General features: G+C 50.0%; 1 protein-coding gene across 1 annotated transcript in view; it reads left to right on the top strand.

The window, feature by feature from the left end:
- Klhl29 (kelch like family member 29) overlaps positions 1-24,019 on the top strand; it is a 248,491-nt gene extending 224,472 nt beyond the window's left edge. Inside the window, exons 6-14 of the mRNA XM_028779393.1 lie at positions 1,233-1,371; positions 9,108-9,310; positions 10,470-10,729; positions 12,762-12,960; positions 13,104-13,286; positions 13,485-13,665; positions 19,646-19,839; positions 20,105-20,249; positions 21,819-24,019. Coding sequence (XP_028635226.1) covers positions 1,233-1,371; positions 9,108-9,310; positions 10,470-10,729; positions 12,762-12,960; positions 13,104-13,286; positions 13,485-13,665; positions 19,646-19,839; positions 20,105-20,249; positions 21,819-22,002 — 1,688 coding nt within the window. The 3' untranslated portion in view covers positions 22,003-24,019. The remainder of the gene's footprint in view (positions 1-1,232; positions 1,372-9,107; positions 9,311-10,469; positions 10,730-12,761; positions 12,961-13,103; positions 13,287-13,484; positions 13,666-19,645; positions 19,840-20,104; positions 20,250-21,818) is intronic.
- Positions 24,020-24,288: the final 269 nt, after the last annotated feature.

Raw genomic sequence — 24,288 nt, 5'->3', positions numbered from 1 at the left:
AGGGAACACCAGAGAGTAATTCTAGAAAATCAGCTTCACTTAACATAGACCTGGAGAGCTTGGGATGATGGTAAGAGTCCTTACCTCTCATTGTCTCCCTTTACCTGTCTAATGACAGTCTAGGTCACCTGACACAAGGATCTAGGCCTCTGATGTGATGTGCAGACACTACAGGGAAAGGATAAAGAGTCCTGGATACAGACAGATGTGCTGGAATAGTGAGGGATATTGTCCATGCAAAGGCTCTAACTTCAGCAAAGGGGAAAGGACACCTTAATTAAATGGGCTAGCTGGTAGGCTCCTCTCTCCTCCTCCCTTCTAGCCCTTGGGATGGGTCTGGGAGAAGATGTTGACCTCCCTAGGTCTGGAGCCCACAGGCCTGGATTCTGTCTATGCCAGCCCCAGTGGCCAAGACTCCGGGCAAAGGTAGGTATACATTGGGGCAGGATATAATCACCTCCCACCCCTAAGACCCTTCCTAAGACCTGCAGAGGCTGCAAAACAGCTTCTCATTGTCAAATGCACAAGCAAGGCTGGGCATCCTGGAAAGCCAGCCTAGAAAATGGGGCTGATGCAAAGAAACACCCCACCCAACCCCATCCCACCCCTTGTTTACTTGCTTACCCCAGAAGTCTGTGAAAGCGTGAGATGGAAGGAAGCCCTCGTCGGGCCCTTCTGCTCTCTGGCTGCCCTACCCAGGAAACTCGTTCCACGCTATGGCTTGAATGTCTAACGGAAGGGCTGCTGTGTCTCCGGGGTCTGTGGGTTTTGCTCCTCTGAACCATGTCCCGCCCATCCTGCATCACAATGCCATGCTTTACTTGATACCGCGGCACCATTGGCATCTGGAGACCTTATTGGTTCTAGGATAGATTTTTTTTTAAGCTGTTTGTGGTATTTTCTGTTTCCAATTGTCAGTATGGGAATCTTTCCCCAGCCTACTCCCCAATCTTTCAGTATCTGGGTTTGATATTTTTTTTAATCATATTCGGGTTTGGTTCTGTTATTTTGCTTTTTTAAGTTGTTACCCCCTTGGTTATGTAGCCCCTCCCAGTGGCTGCTTGTTTATGCTTGTTTGTGACCTCTTTTGACTGTCAGTGTTCAGCCAGCCTTGCCAAGAAAGAATATCAAGTATTTTCTATTTCTCTACTTCTTGAAAAAAATTAATTAAAAATAAAAATTAAAAACCTCTTAATGGGAACCTGGCCCTGTCTGTCTTCTCTATTCTGCAGAAATGTTGAAGGAATTGAACCAGCAACGCAGAGCGAAAGCATTTACAGACCTGAAAATTGTTGTTGAAGGCAGAGAGTTTGAAGTCCACCAAAATGTTCTAGCTTCCTGCAGCTTGTATTTCAAGGACCTGATTCAAAGGTTTGCCTTCCTTCCAGCTGTGGTCGGGTCTGTTCCTCCGTAGGACGCTTTTGTGTCGCTTTTCTCCCCCCTCTCTTGCAGGTTCCTGAAGTGTGACTCCCTGTCACAGAGCCAGTAGCCATCTCTCCTCCCCCTCCCCAGTGCCCACACACACACACACACACACACACACATGCACACACACACACACACGCACACACATGCACACACACACACACACAGCCTCAGAACAGCCCTTGCCCTTGCTCCCACACACTGCCTCACTAGCCACCAGGGGCTAGCCCATAGTAGGCTCCTCCTCACACCCCCAAACTCCATGTTCTTAGCAGATTACAAGCCCTCCCTGAGACTAAGAGGACTATAGACTCCATTTTAAGGGACCACTACACACTACTCCATCCCTCAGGGTCCCCAGATCCATCATCGCCACTGTTGATGCTCAACCTAATGCCAGGAAAGCATACTGAGCAGATCATCCCCACTGAGGGACACCAGGCACCCCAGGGACTGCTCTCCCCCAGCCTGAGTCAGGGAGACGAGTGTGTAGGCCAAGCCTCATGCTTGAACACTGAGCACTGAGTGCAGACCAGGTGTGTCCTAAACACGGTCTCTCAGCCTTCACCCCCCTGCCCCTCAGCCCACCCTGGCTTCTCTTGGCCATTTCTACCTGGATCAATCAGTGTTAATGGTGCCTGGGTATCTTTGTTTTTTCCATTTTGTTGATTTAAAAAACAGTAATTGTTTGGGGCCGTTTCATACCCTTGCAAAGCTGTCAGGGCCACCTCCTAGCTCCTTAGGGAAGGAGAGCAGCCGAGGGGCTAGCCCAGGGTAACGCTCACATTTCTCTCACCCATCAGCAGATTAATGTCGCTGCTCATTTTGCCTTGCAGCCTCTCCGGGGCGGACGCTGAGCCTGGACAGAGCTCAGAGTAGGAGGACAGGACCTCTGCTTGCTTCCCAATGCTGTGTTTGGACTTGCCAACTAACCCCAGAGCGACTGTGTTTTGTTTCAGGATGGCACACTGGCTGGCATCTCCTTTCCTATCCCCTGTGTCCTTTGGCATAGAGCCAGGCCGCTGGCTGTGTGTGAGGTCCCACTCAGCCTTACTGGCCCTGTGCCACACAGGAGGGGCAGGCTCTTTGTGACATCCCATTTCCTGGACAACTCCGTCTCCTGCCCTCATGCTTAGGTTCTCTGTGTCTGAGGGCAAGGATTAGAGGCATAAGTCTCGGGGAAAGAGGCATGTCCAGGGGCTTCTTCAGCCCAGGGTGTTCTTTTTAGGAAATTCTGTGGAGCAGTAGCTAGCACCTGGCTGCAGAGACACAGCTAAATAATCTGGGACCTCGGACCCTGATCCAGATGGGCTACAGAGCATGAGGTTAATGTAGAGCAGTGGTCCAGCCCTGGACTCAAAGTCTTTGAAGATGAATCAGAGCCTAACTCCAGCTCACAGTAGGAAAGAGGACCCCCAATACGAGGAAACCTTCTTGAACAGGCAGAGGAGGAGGAGGAAGACCCTTCCAGACAAGGAGGGTAGGGACACCAACAGGTATGAACCAGAGACAGGAATAGGTTGCCTCCCCAGAAGCAGATATAAGCAGGTCCTGACTCCCCACTGAGCTCTTGGATTTGTTGTAAGGGTGAAGGGGGAGCCCACACACCTTAGTAGCCCTGCTGAGTAGGATGGGCCCTCCATCTAAGTAGTTTCTGGGAGAGAAGCATCCTTGGGAGGCAGGAGACCTGGGTCCTACACTTGATCTGCCACTCATTCTGTGACTCCACTCTGGCCAGACCCTCGCCCTCAGGCCTCAGGCTTTATTATTTATTTGTAAGCCAGAAGTTGATCAAATGATGGTGAAGGTGACAGTCAGTGGATGGGCAAGACCAGCCTGGAGAGGCCTCACAAGTCAGCCAAGATGGAAAAACAAAGGTGTCAAGGTCACAAAAGGGAAGAGAGCGGATAAACAGGCCATTTTCAGGGGTTAGCTGGAGAAGGTAGCCAGTAGAACACATGACATGACATGCTTTCAGGGCTTAAAGGGCACCCGAGTCCCCTAGTGGTGGGCAGACAGGCAGATGAATCTGACTGAGTCAGAGCTGAGATCTAGGGCCTTCAGCATGCACGGAGCACCTTCAGGAATCAGAGGAGAAGCTGGAGCTGTATTTGTGTGTAGCCATTTTGAATTTCCTTTCTCTGTCTTGGCCCTGGGGTACATGTTGCCATTCATAATGATGGCTGCAAACAAATTCCTTTGAAGGAGTGAAGCAAGATCTCCACAGGAAGATGATATATCTTTATCAGCCATATGGCCATAAAATTCTTCATGGTCAGAAAACAGCTGATGTCACCATGTTTCAGCCCCCATCACATCAAGCCCTTGGATAAAGTGGCCCAGGGGCTCCTTTTCAGGGGCTGTTGTCTTATGAGGTTGAGGAAATAGGGCCAATCTATTTCTCAGGACTTATATGAGTCAGTACAGACCTGCTCTGTCTGATCATTGCCAGAGCTACCCCCTTTCTGAACCAGCACCTCAGACTTGGAAATTCAAGCTAAATTCCTTTCTGCCAACAACCTAGGTCATGTGTTCACTGCTCCATCCCCGTTCTCAGTGTGACTGTCTTTCCTGGAGCCATGGGAGGAGCATACAAGAAGCTAAATTGCTTGCTCATTCCTCTCTGCAAACAGACACGGTCTCTCCTGGGCCAGAGCCTACCCAAAATCCTCAGAGAGAACAGTACATGGGTCAAAAAAGAGAAGCATAAAACAGACAGCACACACATACACACACACACACACACACACACACACACACAATCAGTATGAGACTGAGCAGAGAAACTGGATCTGCCCAGTATGGCCTCACAGGCAGAGCAGTCAAGTCCCTACAAACTCCACAGCTTGATGACATTCCCAAGGCCCTACACTATCCAGCCTCTTTTCCTCACAGGCTTCCATACATGAGCTAGTTCCTTTAAGCCATCCTTCGCCACTTCCTTTCTTGACAAGGTTGCCACCTGGTGACAAGAAGCTTTATAGATACACTAGCTTAAGGAGCTCGTGCAGTTAGAATCCCCCATTTTACAGATGAGGATGTTGACGTCTCAGACATTTAAGTGACATATACATACTGTCTGATATGGAAGTGTCCATTCCCTAACCTAGAAAAAGAAACTGCTTTTTGTTTGTAGGCAAAGTCAGTGAGGGAGAAAGGGGAAGTCTCTGAGCTGACACTGGGTATAAGTTGGGAGTGTGCACATGCACACATGGGTGTGTGTGTGTGTGTGTGTGTGTGTTCTACATGTGATATTAGGAACACTGCCCACAAAGCCTGCTGAGAAGAACAGAATTCCCCTTTAAGAGAGGTACTTTAAGACAGGCACTTGTGTGCAGACCTGCTAGGGGACTGGACCCTCTAGGTGAGGCCTGGAAGTCAAGAAGCCCTTGGACATGAATGCAGGAGGCCATCAGCAAGCCAGGGCAAAACAGAACCACAAGCCTGTTCTGCCTGACCTTTGGTTGGCCAACTTGGGTTCCACAGGATGATCAGAAGGGAAACTGAGAGACAAGGGATGAGGACACTGCTTCTGGACAGTTAGTGAAGAGGGACAAAGGGCTGAGCCACTGCCCTGCCCCTGGCTGATGAGTAGAGCACTCATCCTTCCCATATCTGCTCACACACCAGACCCTTTGGGTGGGAGACCCAGGCCTAGAGCTGTATCTTACCCCTAGGCTGCACTGTCTGCCCTGGCTTTTCTTCTCCTGCCCATGGCAAAGTCCCTTTATTTACCCTCTGGGCACTGAGAATTTTTCAAGATGCACAGGTGCCATAGAGACATTAATCAAGGCCAGTCACTTCCACTTAATGGTTGTCTGGCCAGGCTACAGGCCCAATCGTAGAGGCCATGACCATCTTTCTTAAAAGATGGCAGTCATGTCTCCTGCCCTCACTGACACTTCCTCTGTCAAGAAAATACCCAGCACCTGAGAAAAGCTGTTCCTCACCATACCAAAGAGGACAGAGACCTGAGCATGGCAGGCATGCCTCTAGAGGAAGTCCCCCACCCCACAAAGCCAGTACTGGGACAGGTACTGGACATGTGAATTCTAGTCTTTTTTTTGCATTGAATGAAAACAATGAATGAAGTCAATGAATTTCTTAACTTGATTCTCACCAAGCCTGATACTCTAAGCTCTGTGCTTTCATTCCTTCTTCAGCCATGATGTGGGAAGCCAGAGTAGCTACTAACTCCACTGAGTCACCAACTGACAGGGTGCTTCTCCTATACCAGCACCTCTTTCCCCAAGAGCCTGTCCCCTCTCTCATCTAGAATACACATCTGTGCCTTGAAAACAAGCCAACAAGAAGAGGGATTGATGGCTCTTGGGTGTCAACAGAATGACAGAGACTAGACCTCCTCCCAGAGAGTGCTCCAAAGCCTGCCAAAGATCACAGGACACAGTGGGACCTGGATGTGCCCAACCACAGTGCTCTGAAGCTAGTAACATGGGTCATGGTGGAAATCATTTCAGATGGATAGGACAGAGTGCCAGCTATATGTCACTCACCACTGTTCTACACTTCCAGACAGTGCCCAATTCCAGTGTTCACTGTGCAAACATCTGGCCACACAGGCAAGTAAGGGAGAGAGCAACTTACCGAAAGGAGTTCTCTGCTAAGGAGTGTCCTCCAAGATCCTACTAGTCCAAGATAGGCATCTCTGACACATCTATAGCCCCATCCCTGCTGAGCAGCAACTGTGCATAGGAACCTGAATTCTCCTGGGTAGCTCCACTTGGGAGAAAGTAACTTCATACAGTGTCCAGTCTCAGACACTGTGTGGGCTAGGGGACCACACTTCTGCCATCTCCCCAAGCATGAGAATCACAGACAGCATGATATTGTCTCTTTCTGTGGTTCTGTACAGCCTTACACCATGGTGTCATGACTCTCAGGGCCAGGCAGCTCACTCAAGAACCAGCTTAGAACAGGATGGAGGACAGAACATTCTTCACACCTGTGAAGAATGCAGCGTTATAGCCGTGCTTGGAGTTAGCAGGGGGCCTCTGTTCAGCGTGAAGAGATCTTAGGAGGACTAGGTAGAGCCATGATGATCTAATGATTGGGGACAGAGATGTCGCCAGCCTTTTATGGCCCTTATATTTCTCTGAGCTACACATGAACCACCCAGTAGATGACACCTGTATGCCAGGGGGATATCCAACCTCCTATGCCTCCACAAGACCTTGAACTAGGTTACTAATAAAGACTTAACACTGCCTCATGTTCCTATGTAGCCAAGTGGAAGGAGTTAGCTCTTCCAGTCCTGGGAGCCTCCAGCACTCCCTGCAGATCATTTGCCCAATGGAGATAGCCACAGGCATGCATTCTATGGCCAAGGTCCTCTCTGATTTAACTGCATTACCACGCTCTTCAGCTCCTGTACTTAGCCTCTCATTCCGGATGTGCTTCAGCAGTGCAGGCAGCTCCGTCTCCAAAACCCTCTCCCAGGCTCAGCCTTGAGAAGCAACAGCTGTCAGCAGTGTAGCAACATCAGCCCTTTATAGCCATTATTCCAGCTCTGGGTTGGCCAAGGGCATGTGTGTGTGTGTGTGTGTGTGTGTGTGTGTGTGTGTGTGTGTGTCCTGAAGACCTATCTCAGCTCTTTTGAGCTCCTCTGTCTGAGGACTCAGAGACACACTAGGCTGGCAATTATTAGTGGCAACAGTGAAAGGTGTCTTGAGAAAGGTGAGCAGCCCATGTTGACCCCATCAGCCCTGCCACACAGTGACCCAGCGTGACTTCCACAGTCCTGAGGAAATACAAAGGAAAGGCCAAGCCAATAAGAGGAACACAGAGGCAGTAAAGACTTGGAGCAAGAAGTTGATCAGGTAGCCTCAGAGGCCTGGGATAACCAGGGTTTATGGAGTCTCTAGGAGGTACTTGAGAGCTATTTTTATACTTAACCAAGGCACACAAGCCTGGGAGCCCATCTTGACAGCAAAACACATGTATGTGAAGTAACATTAGCATTGAGTGAGCATGTGTGGGCTTAAATGACCTCAGCCCAGACCCTCTCTGTATGGCCAGTACTTTGGCTTGCTCAGGCCATAGAAGTACAAGGCCTTAGGGCCTCTGGTCACATAAGCCATCTGTGGGAAAGGTGCTTTAAGCATTGACTGAGCCGCAGGGTCCCAATGAAACCTGCACACTGAGGGTTGTGTCTCGGCTTTGAAGGCCTTAAGCTTTCGAAGTATAGTGGTAGAAGTGCAAACACTGTTTCGTAGAAGAGTCTCCTGGTCCTGGGAAGGGCTTTCTCTAACATTGAGCCTCAGCAGAACTGTAGGCCTCATCTACTTCCAATTTGTTTTGCAGAATAGGAGGCTGGGGGCCTGAGGCTTAGGATATCTGCCTGTCAGTGGTAAACAAGGTACCCAGGTCCCTTTGCTCCCTGCTGATGCTTTGTCCTCTCACCCAGCAGCTGCCCCCCAGCGTCTTTAGCCAAGCTACAGTCTTATCAGACACTGGCACACCTCCACCCCTACCCCAGGTGCACCCAAGGGACCAGTGATCTGTGAGTGGGCAGCGGAGTTCACTTCCTTGCCACAGCCCCAGTCAGGCCAGACTCAGTGAGGGAAGCTGGCCTGCGGAGAGTAGCCAAGCCGGGGTGGTCAAGTCGATGGCCTCTGAGAAACCTGCCTCCTGACTTAACGCTCTGGGTGTTTTGTTTTTTGTTTTTGTTTTTTTCCTCCCGGCCTCACTTCTGTATTGGTGTGTTCTCGGTTCATCTGATTTGTTTCCTTCCAGGTCCAGCTGTAGGGAGCGGCTGCCAGGCCTTAGGAGCCTTTGCAATGATTTTGTATTTCTGTAGACACCAGATATAAACATACTGATATATTTGTGTCCCTCCCCTGCTCCCCCACCCCAGTTCACAAGCCCGTTGCACACTCTACACGCAGGCCACTCTGACCTCTGACCCCGTGTTCCATGTGGCAGGAGGGCCCCCCCGCCCTGGGCCAGGCCCCAGGTCATGGCTGCTGGCTGTCTGTGGCGGAAGTCCTTGGTTGTTCCCCTCTCCCCTTCCCAGCTCTAACCATTCTGTCCGTCTATCTCGTCTTGTCTTCAGTTTCAAAGCAATGTCATGAAGGGCTTCCCTTCCATGCCTAAAAGGAAACAATATGATTTTTGGAAAGTTTGGGATTGTGGGGAGGGGGTGTCTACTTCCTAGGCAGCCTTCCAAGGCTCTGGGTCTTCAAGATGTGCTCAGAGGAAGTCTCCTGATTGGCTAGAATGCCCGCTAATCAGAAGCCTTCGTTCTTCAACCTGGAGGAGATTCTGCCCTGTGAGGCAGTGCTTGTTTCTGCTTGTCAGGGCTTGCTGGTACCATTCGGTGTAGACACCAGGTCTCGCAAGGAGCTGAATCATATTGTTTCCTTTTGTGGCCCGTCCTGGTCCTCGTCCCCATCCACGGCTCATGCTTTTTGATTTGCATCTTTTTTGCATGGACATGCCGAGTAGATAAGCAGGGTTTTCTGTTCTCTGGGGCGCCTCTGGTCAGACCCTTCTCTTTCAGATCCTGTGTCAGGTCATTATTAGGTTCAGGTGTGTCATTGCTGTGTCCTTTGAGTCCTAAGATGAAGGGCGTGACTGAGGTATACAGGGAGATCTGGTCCTGTGAGGAAGCGGCAGTGGCCGCAGGGGTGGCAGGTGAGGACACCCTGCTCTCTGTGCCTTAGGTCGGTGCAGGACGGCAGCCAGGGCAGCCGGGAGAAGCTGGAGCTGGTGCTGTCCAACCTGCAGGCTGACGTACTGGAGCTACTGCTAGAGTTCGTCTACACGGGGTCGTTGGTCATCGACTCAGCCAACGCCAAGACTCTGCTCGAGGCGGCCAGCAAGTTCCAGTTTCACACCTTCTGCAAAGTCTGTGTGTCCTTTCTTGGTGAGCTGACCAGTGTTTCCCCCAGATTGTGCCAGGATATCTAGACTTCATCAGAGCATGTGATGGAACAGCATTCACTGAAGGGGTCACTGTGTCCTTGCCAGAACCAATGCCCACTAGGATGTGCAAATAGCCTGTGCATGTGGCAGGGGCTTGGGGGTGGAGGGACCTCACCACTCTGTCCTGACCTCTAAGCCCTGAATGAATGGACCACACACTCTGTTCCCCTTTAACATATTAATTCCCAGATGCATGCACAGACCAGAGCATCAGATCTCATCCTTGGAGGCCCAGAGCTGTTTTACAAGAGATGGGTCTTGGTGTGGGGCTCATACACACACACACACACACACACACACACACACACACACACACACACAGACTCCCTGCTCGGAGCATGTTCACTTTATACAGCTTAGCCTGCTTAGCTGGGCTGGTAGTTGTGGAGCAGGGGAACAAGGAAAGCATCACAAAACCCCCACAGCCTGGGGTGTGGTACGAAGAAAGAAAAGACAGACACTGGGAAGATATCAGATGAGCACTGCTGGAGAAGTTAACTAATCCAAGAGAGTTAGGAGCCATAGCGGCAGAAGATGGCACATACTCAGTTCTAGCCTGAAAGAGCTATTAGCCAGATTTTCAAAAGAGCCAGTTAGCCAGACTCCAGGTTCTAGATGGTAGACTAGGGGATTCTGGGGGTCACGGGAAACACTGGATTGATACGTGAGGGCTGTTGTTTACAAGACTTAAAGAAGGTGTCTGTGATGTCAGGCATCTTTGTCATGATGGAAGACATCATAAGTCTCAGTGTGTCCACTACCCACAGCCCAGGACTAAACCCTGAAGCCCCAGCCCTCCCTCCATGGGTAAGGGCAGAAACACACTCCATCCATTAGAACTTTGGTGTTTCTGCTGTGGTCTGCAGGGACAGAACCAGAACAGGCCCTGGGAGGTCCACATAAATCAGGGCAAAGAAAAACCTAGGAAATGAATCTGAGGTTCAGGGTCACAGGAGGTAGACGAATGACAACCATGGACGCTGGATACAGAGTCACCAGGAAATGGGTTGTGTTCAGAGGAAGGTGCAGGGATGGTGATGGGAACACGAGGTGATCCGTTCAGGACTCCTGGATCAGTGACCATTCCCTCTTACCTTCAGAGAAGCAGCTGACTGCCAGCAACTGTCTGGGAGTGCTGGCCATGGCTGAGGCCATGCAGTGCAGTGAGCTCTACCACATGGCCAAGGCCTTCGCGCTGCAGATCTTCCCCGAGGTGGCCGCCCAGGAGGAGATCCTCAGCATCTCTAAGGATGACTTTATCGCCTACGTCTCCAATGACAGCCTCAACACCAAGGCCGAGGAGCTGGTCTATGAAACTGTCATCAAGTGGATCAAGAAGGACCCAGCCACACGTGCACAGGTATGTATGCCTGCTCCACCTGGTCCCTGCAGGGGTGGGATCTGCTGCAAGGCTGAAGGTGAAGGAGGCAGGGCTGCAAGGATTGTAGAGGAGTGTACACACACACACACACACACACACACACACACACGGAAAGAAGTAGCAAAGATGAGACTCAGTCTCCAGAGGGCTCTTAAGGACTTCCACTCACCTAGAATAAGTGTCCAAGTTTGCCAAGGAGAACACAGGGTCTGGGCCCATCACAGAAAAGTGGGTACCAACCATATGGGGTCCCAGGAGGCCAGAGTATATATACTCTGGCTATCAAATGGGTAGAGAGCAAACCGAAGCCATTCTGGATGTGGGAAACCACAACATGTGTGACAAGAGAGAAAATGAATTACCAGAGGAGCCAGGAAAGCCAGAGTAAAGAAAACCCAGTATCCCCAGAGAGTCACCCAAGTCTCTGAGAGCTCATCAGCCCATTTGTACCCAGAAAGCCCCAAATGGAGTCCCTGTCCAGAATGGGACTGCCATTGGCTATTGCGTAAGGAGCCTGGAGGTCAGGGCAGCGGCAGGAAGCCCTTGGAAGAGTCAGAATATAAAACAACAACTGGGAGCAATGGTGGAGAGTCCAAGCAGATAGGACAGAGCCAGGAAGCCAAGTGCTGGGTCAGAAGAGCTGTCACATTTCATTGGGCATAGAAAGGTGACACATGCTTGTAATCCCAGCACTTGGGAGGTAGAATTAGGAGGATTGGGAGTTCAAGGCCAGACTTGACTACAGAGTGAGCCTCAGCCTGGGCTACAGAACTCAAGGGAAGGGAGGGGGAGGGGGAAGAAAAGGGAAGGCAGAGAGGGGAAGAGGAAGGGAGGGGAAGTTTGGAGACAAAGATGAGAGATACAGAATACAGAGCTAGCTCCCTGCCCCGCCTCAACCCCATCACTGAGTCCTTAGCGTCCAGGAGAAGTGGGTTCCTCCCCTGACCAGCTTGTTCCAAAAGGCAAGTATTATTTCCACAGAAAGGAGTTGAGGTTGTGTAGATAGACACAGTAACTGCCACAGTTCTCTATAACTGTCCACATCCATAGCCCAGAGTGTGGTATGAGCTCAGCCAGGCTTGCCCAGAGAGCCTGGTCTCCCTGTTTCCCATCTGCTAAGTGCTGCACCCCTCCAAAAAGGCCCTTTGTGCCCAAGAATAAACCCCATATAGTTCCCCAAGTGTCAAGTCCCTTTCCGCTCTCACATGCCCCTATATGTCCTCCCCACGCGCCCCCGCACCCATTCCCACTATCTTAGAGAAGTCTCCAACTCCTCCACCTCGAACATCATCTTCCCTGTGACACCTCTCACATCTGCACCTTCCACAGCCCTAGCTATCACCCAGAAAACTGTGAACACTTTTTAGATCAGAGGCCGGGTCTCATCAGCCTGTGCAGCTCTGGTAACAAGCTTAACATATGGTCTAGAGTGGCTACCAATTACTCCTGCCACTCAGCCTCTGGACGAAACAAAAGTGGGTGGAGCAGCGAGCCGTTCGCCTGTCGCAGGGGAAGTTCACATCAGCTCAGGAAAAGCCTTGAATGAAGGATGAGAGCATCCAGAAGCTGGGATAGGACAAGGTGACACTACTCAGAAGCTGTAGTATTAGGGACACACAGGTGTCACAGTTAGCTTACAGCTGACAGTCATCATCTCATTTAAGTTCTTCTGGGTCTTCCCACCTGTTCCCGTCACTCTCACACCTCTGCAAGACAAAAGGCTCCCGCTCTCCCGGTTTCAGCCACCTGGCAGTCTGAAGTGCAGTCAGGCTCTGCAGCACAGATGGAGTGTGGAGATGAGAGGCTGGAGGGGTAGAGGGATAGGTTACTCTGGGGCTGGCTGCAGCTGCTAGGCCTCCACTTAGCCCTCCATGCCTTCCCATTGTCTAGTATGCCAGCCTGGGCACTGTGCACTTCCAAGACACACCTAGATGAGGGAGTCCTTCTCCATTCAACTCAAAAGAAGTGGCTTCCTCTCAGCAGGATCCCACTCCTTCTGTTCATCCCACAGTATGCAGCAGAGCTGCTGGCTGCTGTCCGCCTCCCATTCATCCACCCCAGCTATCTGCTCAATGTGGTGGACAATGAAGAGCTGATCAAGTCATCAGAAGCATGTCGGGACCTGGTCAATGAAGCTAAACGCTACCACATGCTACCCCACGCCCGGCAGGAGATGCAGACACCCCGAACCCGGCCCCGCCTCTCTGCAGGTATCAAGGGACATGCCCAGATCCCCAAATTGCAGCTGCCATGGAGTCAGCTGGCTCCAGATGGTCCCACCCAGTGAGGATCCAGACACAGATGCTGACAGTGTCAGGGTGTGACCCAAGGGTACCTATCCATGTCCCCACAGGTGTGGCCGAGGTCATCGTTTTGGTTGGGGGCCGTCAGATGGTTGGGATGACCCAGCGCTCGCTGGTGGCTGTCACCTGCTGGAACCCACAGAACAACAAGTGGTATCCCTTGGCCTCGCTGCCTTTCTATGACCGCGAGTTCTTCAGTGTAGTGAGTGCTGGGGACAACATCTACCTCTCAGGTGAGGCTCCCAAGGGCTGGGTGGGAACTGGGATGGGCTTACCAAAGGTGCCTCTGCTCAAACACTGGGTTGAAGAAGGTCAAGGCCTCAGAGAATCTGCTTTACAAATAAAGCCTCTGGCTTCTGTCCTTGGAGCTGGGCATCCTGTCGTCAGCCCCTTTCTCAACCCCTTCTACTCTACCCCCATACTGTCCACAGGTGGTATGGAATCAGGGGTGACGCTGGCTGATGTCTGGTGCTACATGTCCCTGTTGGATAACTGGAACCTGGTCTCCAGAATGACTGTCCCTCGCTGTCGCCACAATAGTCTTGTCTATGATGGGAAGATTTACACTCTTGGGGGACTTGGAGTGGCAGGCAACGTGGACCACGTGGAGAGGTAAGGCAGCTACAGTCCCTGAGCTGGCATCACTGTGCGCTAACATCACATCATTCCTCCCTCTGCCCCCAACAACAACACCTACCTGTTACCCATGACCTACAGTCTGGCCCGTCCCAGGTTTATCATATATAACAAAAGGAAGTGAACAGAAGATGCTCATGAGTCACTAAGGATATTTTAACACAAGATGGTGGCCCAAGGTCCAATCACAGAAGGACATGAGAGAGCTTGGCTAGGGTTACACAGTTGATTGCAAGTACCAGCCCAGAGTCATATTAGAATTCAGGAGCTTAAACCAATGCCCCAAGTATGGACCATGCCAGTGGTTGCGCCACTTTGTCCAACGACGTAGCGGTTGCACACATCCTTCCTGCATCCCACACATGCCAGGTAATTGGTAGTGATGCTAGGAAGAGGGACCACCCACTAACTAAGCAATGTAGGGGCACAGTCTGGCCAGCCCCCAGAGGAAAGCTATAAGCCAACGAGCCCAAGATTAGAGGGTAGCCTGCACTCTGTTACAAGTCCCAGACTATCTCCCACCCTACCCCAGCCAGGCTGTTGAGGATGAGGTATACATCAGGCAGAGGCCTGAGGGCCAGAGGCTAGAGCAGGTACTGCCCTGGGATGGAAAATGCCAAGATACTTTCCTCCTGAGCCGGTGAGACTGCTCTTGTAAGAGAATGGGTGGGTCACCTCAAAGAAGATGCTCAGAACCTCTGGGAGAGGACCACCAGCTAGCAGAGCAGAAAGACTTCACTGTTACTTCAGGAGAGACTAGTGCCCCAGAGAGTGACACATGAGGCTGCCCTGGCCCCAGGCTATAGTCCCAGTTACTATGAGTAGAGTTCCTCTTCACTCTTTCCCCTAGCCTGGCCCACACCATTAGCTGCCACCAGAAAGCACACTTTGCAGTGTGACATCCTTTCTGCCTGTGAAGCCACACATACCTCTTGATTTGATTTTTTCTTCCCCTGGGTAGCTAATTGGACACTTGATGAATGTTCCAGTGAGGATGGGTTTCAGAGTGAGACAGGTTCTGAATGTTCACTGTGGGCTTTTAACTCCCCCAAGTGGAGCCAGAGATGGCTTGGTAACAACATTTAATTGTCATATTGATTTGATGATACTGAGAAATCCCTGGGTGATTATGAGCATATTAATACCATGCTTGGACCCAGACCAGCCCTAACACTGGGGGGTCTTGAGCATAACCTACTGCATGTCCAGGTGTACCCCAAAGGTCTGCTGGAAGCATTGGCTTCAGTCATTTGTCGCCCAATAATAAATACACAAGCAAGGAGCCGTTTGCTCTGTAGGAGTCCGCTGAGCTGGATGTCATCTTGCTTTGCCTCTGTCAGCTATTTTTAATCTCCTAAGATGCTGATTACTCATTTTGCAAAGTTCTGCTTGTTGATAAATACAGGGATTTGTTGAAGGATCAAACGCACGTGATGGAGAGGTAGAGACAGTCTCTACTCCTTCCAATTCTCTTGGGCCCTGAAGCAGTTCTCCAAGGCCCCAGGGGGCTGCCTGTACCCGGCCTTCCCCATGGAGCCCTTCCAGCTGGCTGGAAAATAAATGTCAGCTCGAAGCACCTGAGAGTAAGACCACCCCCAGGAGGCCCCGTGAATGAAAGAGCAGCTGGGGATCCTAGAGAAACCTGAGGGACCCTGAGTGCTCCCTTAGCCCATGAAGATCTGTCATCTGTCCCTGTAGGATGGGACAAAGACTGGAAGAGCCCTAAGTGATACCCATGAGAGGGAGTGGAGGGTGTGGGGGAAGAGGCACCCACTGCTACGCAAGGAGCAGTCCTCTTTGGGTAAGCCAGTCTCTGTGCCACATGGCCGCAGTAATGGAGAATTCAGGGTGACAGGAAGGTCAGTCTAATGGGGATAGACATGGGGGCTCTTTGTTCCCCAGGAAGCACTAATGGTACAAATCGCTATTATATTGATAATGAATGAGATATATGGTGTATTATAATTATATTACATTACCGTGTTACAGAAATAGAGCAAGATTACATAATTATAGATTAAAACAACAGCGCCATAGACAAACCTGTATTATATCATTATATAAATAACTGGGTCTAATATTTTATAGCAATATATTGCAGGAGCTGTGGTTACTGCATAAATGATAGCGGAACGCCTCACTCGGTTGGGTCATTTGCATGTCATTAGCATATCCTTCTCAAGCAGGAAGCTGACAGATTGAGCTGACGGGAGAGCTCACTGGCTTGGCAATCAGCCACCTGGAATAACAAACTCTCAGGAAATTTGTGTTTGGCGGAATGTGTCATTATGCCGAAAGACTGAGGACTAACAGCCACATAATCTTTCTCATCTCCCAGCTCTTTCCATGGAAGCTCTTTGGCTCACTGCCATATTGGCTTAAAAAACAGATATCTGAACTTCTGACACTGCCCTGAAAAGACACTTACTCTGTTGCCTGTTAGCTATATATCATCCATCCACAACTGAACGGCATCAGTCATAGCTGCCCCATAAGAGAGTTCGGCTTCTTATACCCAAATCCAGAAGCAGATGTCACATGGCATCACCTCCCCATACACTCAAGAACCAGAACACAGTGTATGTAAGATCCCCAGAGTACCTAGCTCTGAGCTAATGATGGCTCTTGTCTAAAGGAGGCTCGCAGGGAGAACATGGGAGCCGTATGCTATTCACGACTATGTGTTGACTGAACTCCCTGGTGTCACAGTGAGCAGTCTCGGACCCTTGCTTTGGGTGCAGACACACGTAGAGCAGAGATAAGTGTGTTAGTAAGGCTACAGTAAGTGTAGGGCAGCTGCAGTCAGGCAGGAGCGTGGAGGGGCAGCTAGCTCCTGGGAACACTGAACAGAAATGCTAGTGAGTGGGAGGATGGCACTGTCCTCCCTTGGCCAGCCCCCTTAGGTCCACTTCTGCTCATCCCAGCAGCCGTCCCTGCCTCCTTTCCCTCAGTGTGTCTGGACTTCTACATTCTCTCACATCGTTCCTTCATTCTTAAGTATATGTGAAGCAGATCAGTTCAGTATTACTCTCTGCCTTCCTCTCTCCCTGGGACTGGTAAGGGAAATCCTAGAATCCTTCAGACTGGTCCTACTATCCACTGGAGAGTCAAGCCTCCACCCAGCCCCAGATGCTGCAAGGCACTCTTGGGTCTGCCCAGTCAGCCATTTCCTCTTTCTCGCCTCAACCATACACAGGCTCTCCTGTCCACTGCACCTCCTGCTTCCCATCGTAAATGGGGCAGTGGATTGAGAACCCAAATATTCCAGGGGTGCAGTATTTACATAGAATGAAGGTAGCTCTGCATTTCATCCCTAGCACTACACAAAGTAGGGATGGTTGTCCACACTTGTAAGATCTCAGAGGTCACATTCATCCTTGGCTACTTAGAAATTACCAGATCAACCTGGGATACATGAATCCCTCTCTCAAGAAAAACAACAAACATTCTCCTCTCTCTGCTTACTCCAGCAATGTGCCTGCAGCTGTGCCACTCTTGACTTCTACTCACAACTCCTTTTGCTTTAATTAGCATCTGCAGTATCTATCAGAAACCATACAGGACCCAGGAGCCTTTGTCCTACGAGGACAAATACAGATTCCCATAGGCTGCGGGGTCGGGAGAGGTTCAGAGCTCTTCAGAGTTCCCTGTGGCCCCCAACTATGTGTTCTCTCTCTTCTAGCCTCTCTCCCTACTCTCTCTGTCACTCTCTCTGGCTCTCCCCCCATCCCACCCCACCCCCTCCTCTTGCTCCCTCCCATCTCTCTCAGTTGGATTACCCCGGCTGGTCTTGAACTCCGGGGTCAACATCTGAGTGCTGGACTCAGTCATGTGCCATCTTTTCTTGCTTATATCATAAAGTCCCCTTGGTACCCACAGGGGACTAGTTCCAGGATGCCTGGAGACCCACATCTGCAAGTCCTCAAGTCCTCACATAAAACGGCACAGTAACCACATCCAAATACCTGTGCACATCCTGCTGTAGATTCTAGATGCTTCAAATCACTTTACATACCACTTACAATACCTAATACAGTGCAGATGCTGTGTAAGAGCTGTTACACTGTGTTGTTTTGGAAATAATGGAAACTCTGGACATGTTCAACACAGATACAATGTTTCAGCTTTTTCCTAAATGCAACTGATGGCTTCTCTGGATGCAGAACACACAGATTTGGATCCTGGCTGTTTAGCTAATTTTGGTTCAAACGTTTGCACTTTTTCCTATCTATAAAAGAATGTTCTTAACACTCGCAACCATTAAAACAAAACCAGCGTTGTACCAGAGTTTATTTCCATGGGCTCAGGAAAAGCCGCTGATAACATTTGGAGAACTGTGTGACCCAATTATTATGAAAAATTAGAATTCTGTATTAAAACACAGATAATCTATTCCTCAGAACCCAAGCTTTTTGGCTAGCCACCATATTTTCCTGCTCTCTGAGGTCTCACATGACTCTTGGAGCTACCTGTGGAGAGTCTAGACAAAGGTAACCACAGCACAGAGGGTCTTCTACCGACTCCTGGATCCTGCTGATATACTATATTTCCAAGATGTTTTCCTCACAGAGGTGGTAAACACTGATGAGGAAGGATTCTATTTAAAAAGCCCCCTCAGGATCCTTTGTTCCTGTCTAAGTACTCTGGTCTCTGCCTGCTTCAGGGCTCAACTTCCTCAGGAGAAGTCTGTGTCTGCTGTCTCTGTCTTCACTATGCACATAATACCTTCTGTACCTCTCAGTTCACCCACAGAACGTCGCCCTCAAGAACACCTTGATCTGCCCAAGACTCCATGCAGTTCTCCACCCCTCACAGCCCACCCTCCCCAGAGCTCGGCCTTAGCCTGAGGGCCAACTGTACTCCCCATGTGCTCCTTAGCTCTCATTTCCATCTTTGTGTTGGTGACTTGAAAGCTCAACCCAGATCTATGTACCCAAGTGCCCACAACCCTGACATGGGCCCACAGACACCGATGAAAACTGGATGCATCCTTATCCACTGGCTTCCGCCCTAGTCCTTCCAAGACTCCAAGGTGTCCTATGTAGCCCTGTCCCTCTAAGCTACAGCATCCCTGCAGCAAATGTACCTCACCTCTCCAGAGCCCAGTTCCTCACACCCATCAGCCTTTGACCCAAACTCGTTACTTAACTTTTCTCACTAAGCTTCCTGTGGGTGACTAGTCTAACTGGTCTCCCTGAGTTGGCCTCCCTGCCCTGAAGCCACAGTGACCTCTCTCTAGTCTGATGGTATTATTTCCCTGCTTAAACCTTCAGGGCTTTCCCAGTGTTCAGGATATAAAGCCCAAGTCCCTGAGCTTGGCACTTACGCTTTTTTAACCTACCCAACCTCCAGCCTCAACGAACTACACCTGGTACCCCTCAAATGCCAGTGGGCCCACATTTGCCTCTTCACCTTCAATGAGCTTCCTGACCCCATTTGTTCATTGATAGCTCATTCATCCCTCCAGGCTCAGCCCCAAATCACTCTCCAGAGAGGGCTAGCCCCACCTCTGAGAGAAAGCTGGCTGTCCTACTGTGTGCTTATTGGCCCTTCTCCCTCATCATCATGACACACCATCCTTCACTACTATTGGATTTTGGACATCCTCCCCACTGGGCCAGCAGCAACTTGAAGGCAAAAATGGCACTTTGCTTACCCTGGTCTCCATGAGTGAATGCTGGCAGGAACCATCACCCTGGAGATGCTTACTATGTATGCAAGGGCAGGATCTATACAGAGGTTGGCAGGCAGCAAAAGGCCCAGTGCAGCTCTAGAGGAAGCCTACAGCGCCAGTTTGGAGCACCACCTGAAGTGGCTCAAGCCTGTGTCCCCATCTGAGGGCTTAGGCTATGCCATTGGTGCTGAAGGCAGAAAGCGGTTGCTGGATTCCCCATGTGCTGCTGCCCTGGGCTGAGGCCTGCCTTACACAAGGACTGTCTCTTTGTCCTCTTCACAGGTACGACACTATCACTAACCAATGGGAGGCAGTAGCCCCTCTGCCTAAGGCAGTGCATTCGGCAGCAGCCACTGTATGTGGTGGCAAGATCTACGTGTTTGGTGGCGTGAACGAGGCAGGCAGAGCGGCGGGTGTCCTTCAGTCCTATGTGCCACAGACCAACACATGGAGCTTCATCGAGTCCCCGATGATAGGTAAGAAGCTGGTATCCCCCAGTCCAGGCCAGTGGTGTCCCACAGTCCCATATCTAGGTGTAGGAAGTAGGTAACACCAAAGCCCAGGTGTGATGGGGACCACAGTACCTAGACAGGGCAGCCAGTCAAGGCTCAGGCTGCACCTGTTCCCTAGCCTGTCCTCCCGGAAATCAGTGACACATTGCTATTGGAAACACTGAAGGGAAAGAAAGAGGAGGGACCATCCATCCATAGGCTTTGACCACCTGCTCTGTCATTCTCACAGACAACAAGTATGCACCTGCAGTCACCCTCAATGGCTTTGTGTTCATCCTGGGAGGAGCTTATGCCAGAGCCACCACCATCTACGACCCGGAAAAAGGCAACATCAAGGCGGGGCCAAACATGAATCACTCTCGGCAGTTCTGCAGGTGAAGAGGGTACCTCAGCTGGGGTTGTGAAGGAGTGAGGCAGGGGAGGGATGCACGGGTAACCACATCAGGAGAAACATGATCACAGGACTTACTGCCTCCCCAAACCAAAGCAATGGCAAACCTGGAGTGATGGCCCTCCCTCCTACCTACCCACAGAAATGGATGCCAGGGCTACAGTACATCATGGAGACTCTAAGAGCACCTGTGAGAGCATCCTGTGGTGGAAGCTGGTCAAGGATCCTCACACTGTGGCTCCATACGACCTTATCTCACACTGGAAGAGACATCAGAGCTATCCTCCCTTTCGTGAGAAGCAAGGCCAGCTTCCTCTCAGGATGCCTTGCAGAGGCATGTAAGGACAACTGGCCTCTGAGGGAAATGCTTTGGTAATGTGTGAGCTCCATGATGAAGCAGGCAAGAGTACAAGACACATGTGTTCTAGAGTCTCATAGGTGTACTGACTGGACAAAGGCACATGGAGAAGGAAGGGATGGAATACAGATTGGTTCCTAGGACATTGACCCCAGGTCAGTTAGATGCCTGGTCCTTGCTTTTCTGGCCTCCTCCTTTACTGATTGAAGAGGAACAAAGAATAAGAAGGGTCTCAAGAGGAAGATGGGACTCTTAGATCCCTAGACAGCAGCAAAGCTCCCATCAGAGGTCTGCTACTTGGGTAGATCTAACTCCTGTTCTGTTTCTTGGCATTTTGAGTTATGTTCCCAAACGGAGTTATAGTCAGTAGACTCCGTATGCACAGTAGGAAAAGTGGCTCCCTAAAGGCCCAGAGATGGGCAGAAGCAACCAACCTCTTTGTAGCTGCCCTCAGTTTCTCAGAGTTGTTGGGAGGGGAGGCTAATAAATATGAGCATATCTCTGCACAGAATAGCATTGCATGATGTTCCTGTAGAGAAAATGTTCTAGTTGTTGTATATAGAGAGAATCTCTTATAAGCATCACCTGCCAATAAAAAGCCAATGGCCAATGAGCTGAGGCAAGAAAGAGTAGAAGAGTAGATGGGACACCGGCAGGAAGAGAGAGGATTCTGGGAAACAGTGAGAGTATAAAAAAAAAGAAAGAAAGAAATTCAAGAGAAATATGGGGGGGTGGACTAAGGAGACAGATGTAAACCAGCACACAGATGAACTCAGGGAGAAGCTGAGAGAGATGCAGAGGAGACATGAAGAAAGAAGCAGTCTGGGCCTCAAGAGAGGTAACTAACCAAGTGCTAGACACAAAATAGCTTAAATGGGTTAAATAAGTTACGAGCCGGTCAGGGAATGAGCCAAAGCTTATGGCTAATGCATTTATTAATAAATAATTGGTCTCAGAGTCATCATTCTGGGAGCTGGGGCTGGGGCAGCATAACTTGAAGAGAAATATTTTTTTACATGGTTGCTTATTGGTCCAGGTTAGGGGGCTAAAAAGAACGAGATCCCACAGAGCCTGTCCGAGAGCGTCCACGGGCCCTATAGCCAGCACTGTGTTGGGATTTGTCTCCAGAACCAATATGGAGATTCACTCTCCTAATATGGGGCCTAACTCTCTTCCCTGCTTTCTCTCTCGTAGTGCTGTGGTGCTCGACGGTAAAATTTATGCAACCGGAGGCATCGTGAGCAGTGAAGGACCAGCCCTGGGCAACATGGAAGCATATGAGCCCACAAGCAACACATGGACCCTCCTACCCCACATGCCCTGTCCTGTTTTCAGACACGGCTGTGTGGTGATAAAGAAGTATATTCAAAGCGGCTGACATCAGCAGAAAGCCCAAGACAAGTCTATGGGACAAGTCTGGTGAGGCGTATGCCACACACCATGGTTATCTTTCAACACCAACGAGAGGCCCACAAAACACAATCAAGAAACTCACTGCGCTAACATTTCAAATATTCTCTACGTTGAATGTAGAAAATCATCCTCGCCTTTTGGGTGAAGCAGGGCACAGTGCTCCGGGCAGCAGGAACCTGGAATGCACGGAGCCCGGGCTCGCTGGCCAGCTGAGGCACTTGCTCTGAACAGAGGGCGCTCGCTCTGCCCGGTGCAATAGTTTCACATATTTTTCAACTGGGAGAGAAGCTGTTTTTTTCCTTCTTGCAGAGCAAGCTTGATCCCTAAGCCACCATAGATCAGTTATCCTGTGACAATTTGGGGCATCACGCTCTTTTGGAATAAGATCAAAGTGTCCTTATCACTTTGATTCCTACTCTTATTGTTTTGGGTTTTTTGGTTTGTTTGGTTTTTTTTTTAAACCTATCTACACTTTCAAGTGGCCGAGAGAAAAAGGAGAAATGGGACTGCGCAGCACCAAGGCCTAGGAGAGGGGCTGGTTGCCACCAGACAGGCTAGAGGGCCAGCTGCATGTGCAGAGCCTGGGCTGGCAGCCGCAGGGGTCGCTGGGAAGAGCTGCCTGTCCTTCATGGGTTTTTCTACCATGTTTTGCTGCAGAAGGGCATGGTGGGTATGCTAGCTTTCTCTTAGCCAGTATGAATTATTTAGATTTCCAAGGCATTTTCTTGATACACAAAAAGGCTATTTTTAAGTACCGAGAGAAGGCCACAGGAGGGACAACGCTGTGGGACTTCCCAAAGCTCTTTGTAGGCAGTGCCAGAGGTAGGGCACTTGCTCTCATTTTTCTATGTGCAGAATAGAGGATCTCTCCTGAGGTGGGCCATGTCCCCCACTTTATTTTTGGAAAAAGTTAACTCCCAGACAGTCCTGGAAGACCATGCCTTGTGGAGGCATTGTCAGAGGGGCAGGGTCTATTCTAGAAGAACATAGTTCTGGCTTCTGACACCAGTCCAGCTCCCTCCATGAGGTAAAGCTGAGGACCCCCCCAGGAAAGGGACTGAGGGAGGGAGGGAGGGAGAAGAAATGTCTACAAAGCACAGGAGACTATTTTTGATATTTATAGCTATATATTCAAGGCACCTGCCACGAGAGCTCTCAGGATGGGGACAGCCTTCTTAGCCATGACAGCCACGGCCTGAGGGGGCACAAGCAGAAACACTCTTCTTATTGCCTTGCTGCATAGTAACCTGAGAAGGGGGAAGCCAGGAGAGGTCCCAGCGAGGCTCAAAAGAGAAAGGCCTTCCCATTAGTCCTTAGACCCTCAAACCTCACCCGGTCATCAGTTTCCATTCCAGGGCAAGGAAGAAGGCCGCCGCCACCGTGCTGTTTAGTTGAAGTTAGTACCAAATACACACCATTTTTCTACCTGGAAAGTCAGCTTTCCATCCTTCATGACAAGAACCATTGACAGAGAGAAAGAGACACTACACGCTTTCCATCATTCAGTATTGGATGACCCAAAATTCCAGTCCTGACGACGGGCATCAACTTCTAGCATTACAAGTGTGGCTCCCACTTGACAAGATACCGCGAGCTTCGTTATGCAGTTTTTAATATTATTTATTATTTAAAAAAAAGTAATAAGCACAAAACTACATACATTGTATGTCATTTAAAGTATTTATGTCAAACAGGGTGCAAGTGTGAACCCAAGGACTGGAGCACAAATTTCTAACTGCCTGGGGCAGGGCGAATATGAGCATCGGTGTGCGTCTGCCTCCAAAGGAGGTGTTAGTGGTGAACAAGACTCCGTGGATGACACTGAAATTCCGTTTCTCTCCTCATCTATCACACTGGAGCAAAACTGGCTATTTCTGTGAATGATATAAAACAGGGTTCTCTGTAATGGTATTGTATATAGTATATGTTTATTGTTAAGTTGTTATATTATAATAAATATATTTATAGATCTAGACTCGGAAGCCAATGCAATGTCTTTGTGTGCCATTGTCTTTGCCTCAGTGACACTACACTCTTGTTCTTCCTTTTGGTCATCAAGAGTATGTGTCCTCTTACAGATGTCCATGTAGGTTTTGATGATTAGAGAGGACCCTTTTGCAAGGGGACAGAGACAGATGAACAGTAACCTCTAATAAGGAACAGCTGGAAGTCAAAAGCTGACTTAGAGACTTAGAGATACCACGGAATGGACCCAGCCTGTTCCCTTAGCTCCTAGGCTCGTCTTACCACA

The sequence above is a fragment of the Grammomys surdaster genome, unplaced genomic scaffold, assembly GCF_004785775.1.
Source record: "Grammomys surdaster isolate TR1022 unplaced genomic scaffold, NIH_TR_1.0 351, whole genome shotgun sequence".
NCBI classification, from domain to species: Eukaryota; Metazoa; Chordata; class Mammalia; order Rodentia; family Muridae; genus Grammomys; species Grammomys surdaster.
The sequence above is the reverse complement of the archived record's forward strand: the minus strand, read 5'-3'. Positions and strand labels throughout refer to the sequence as shown.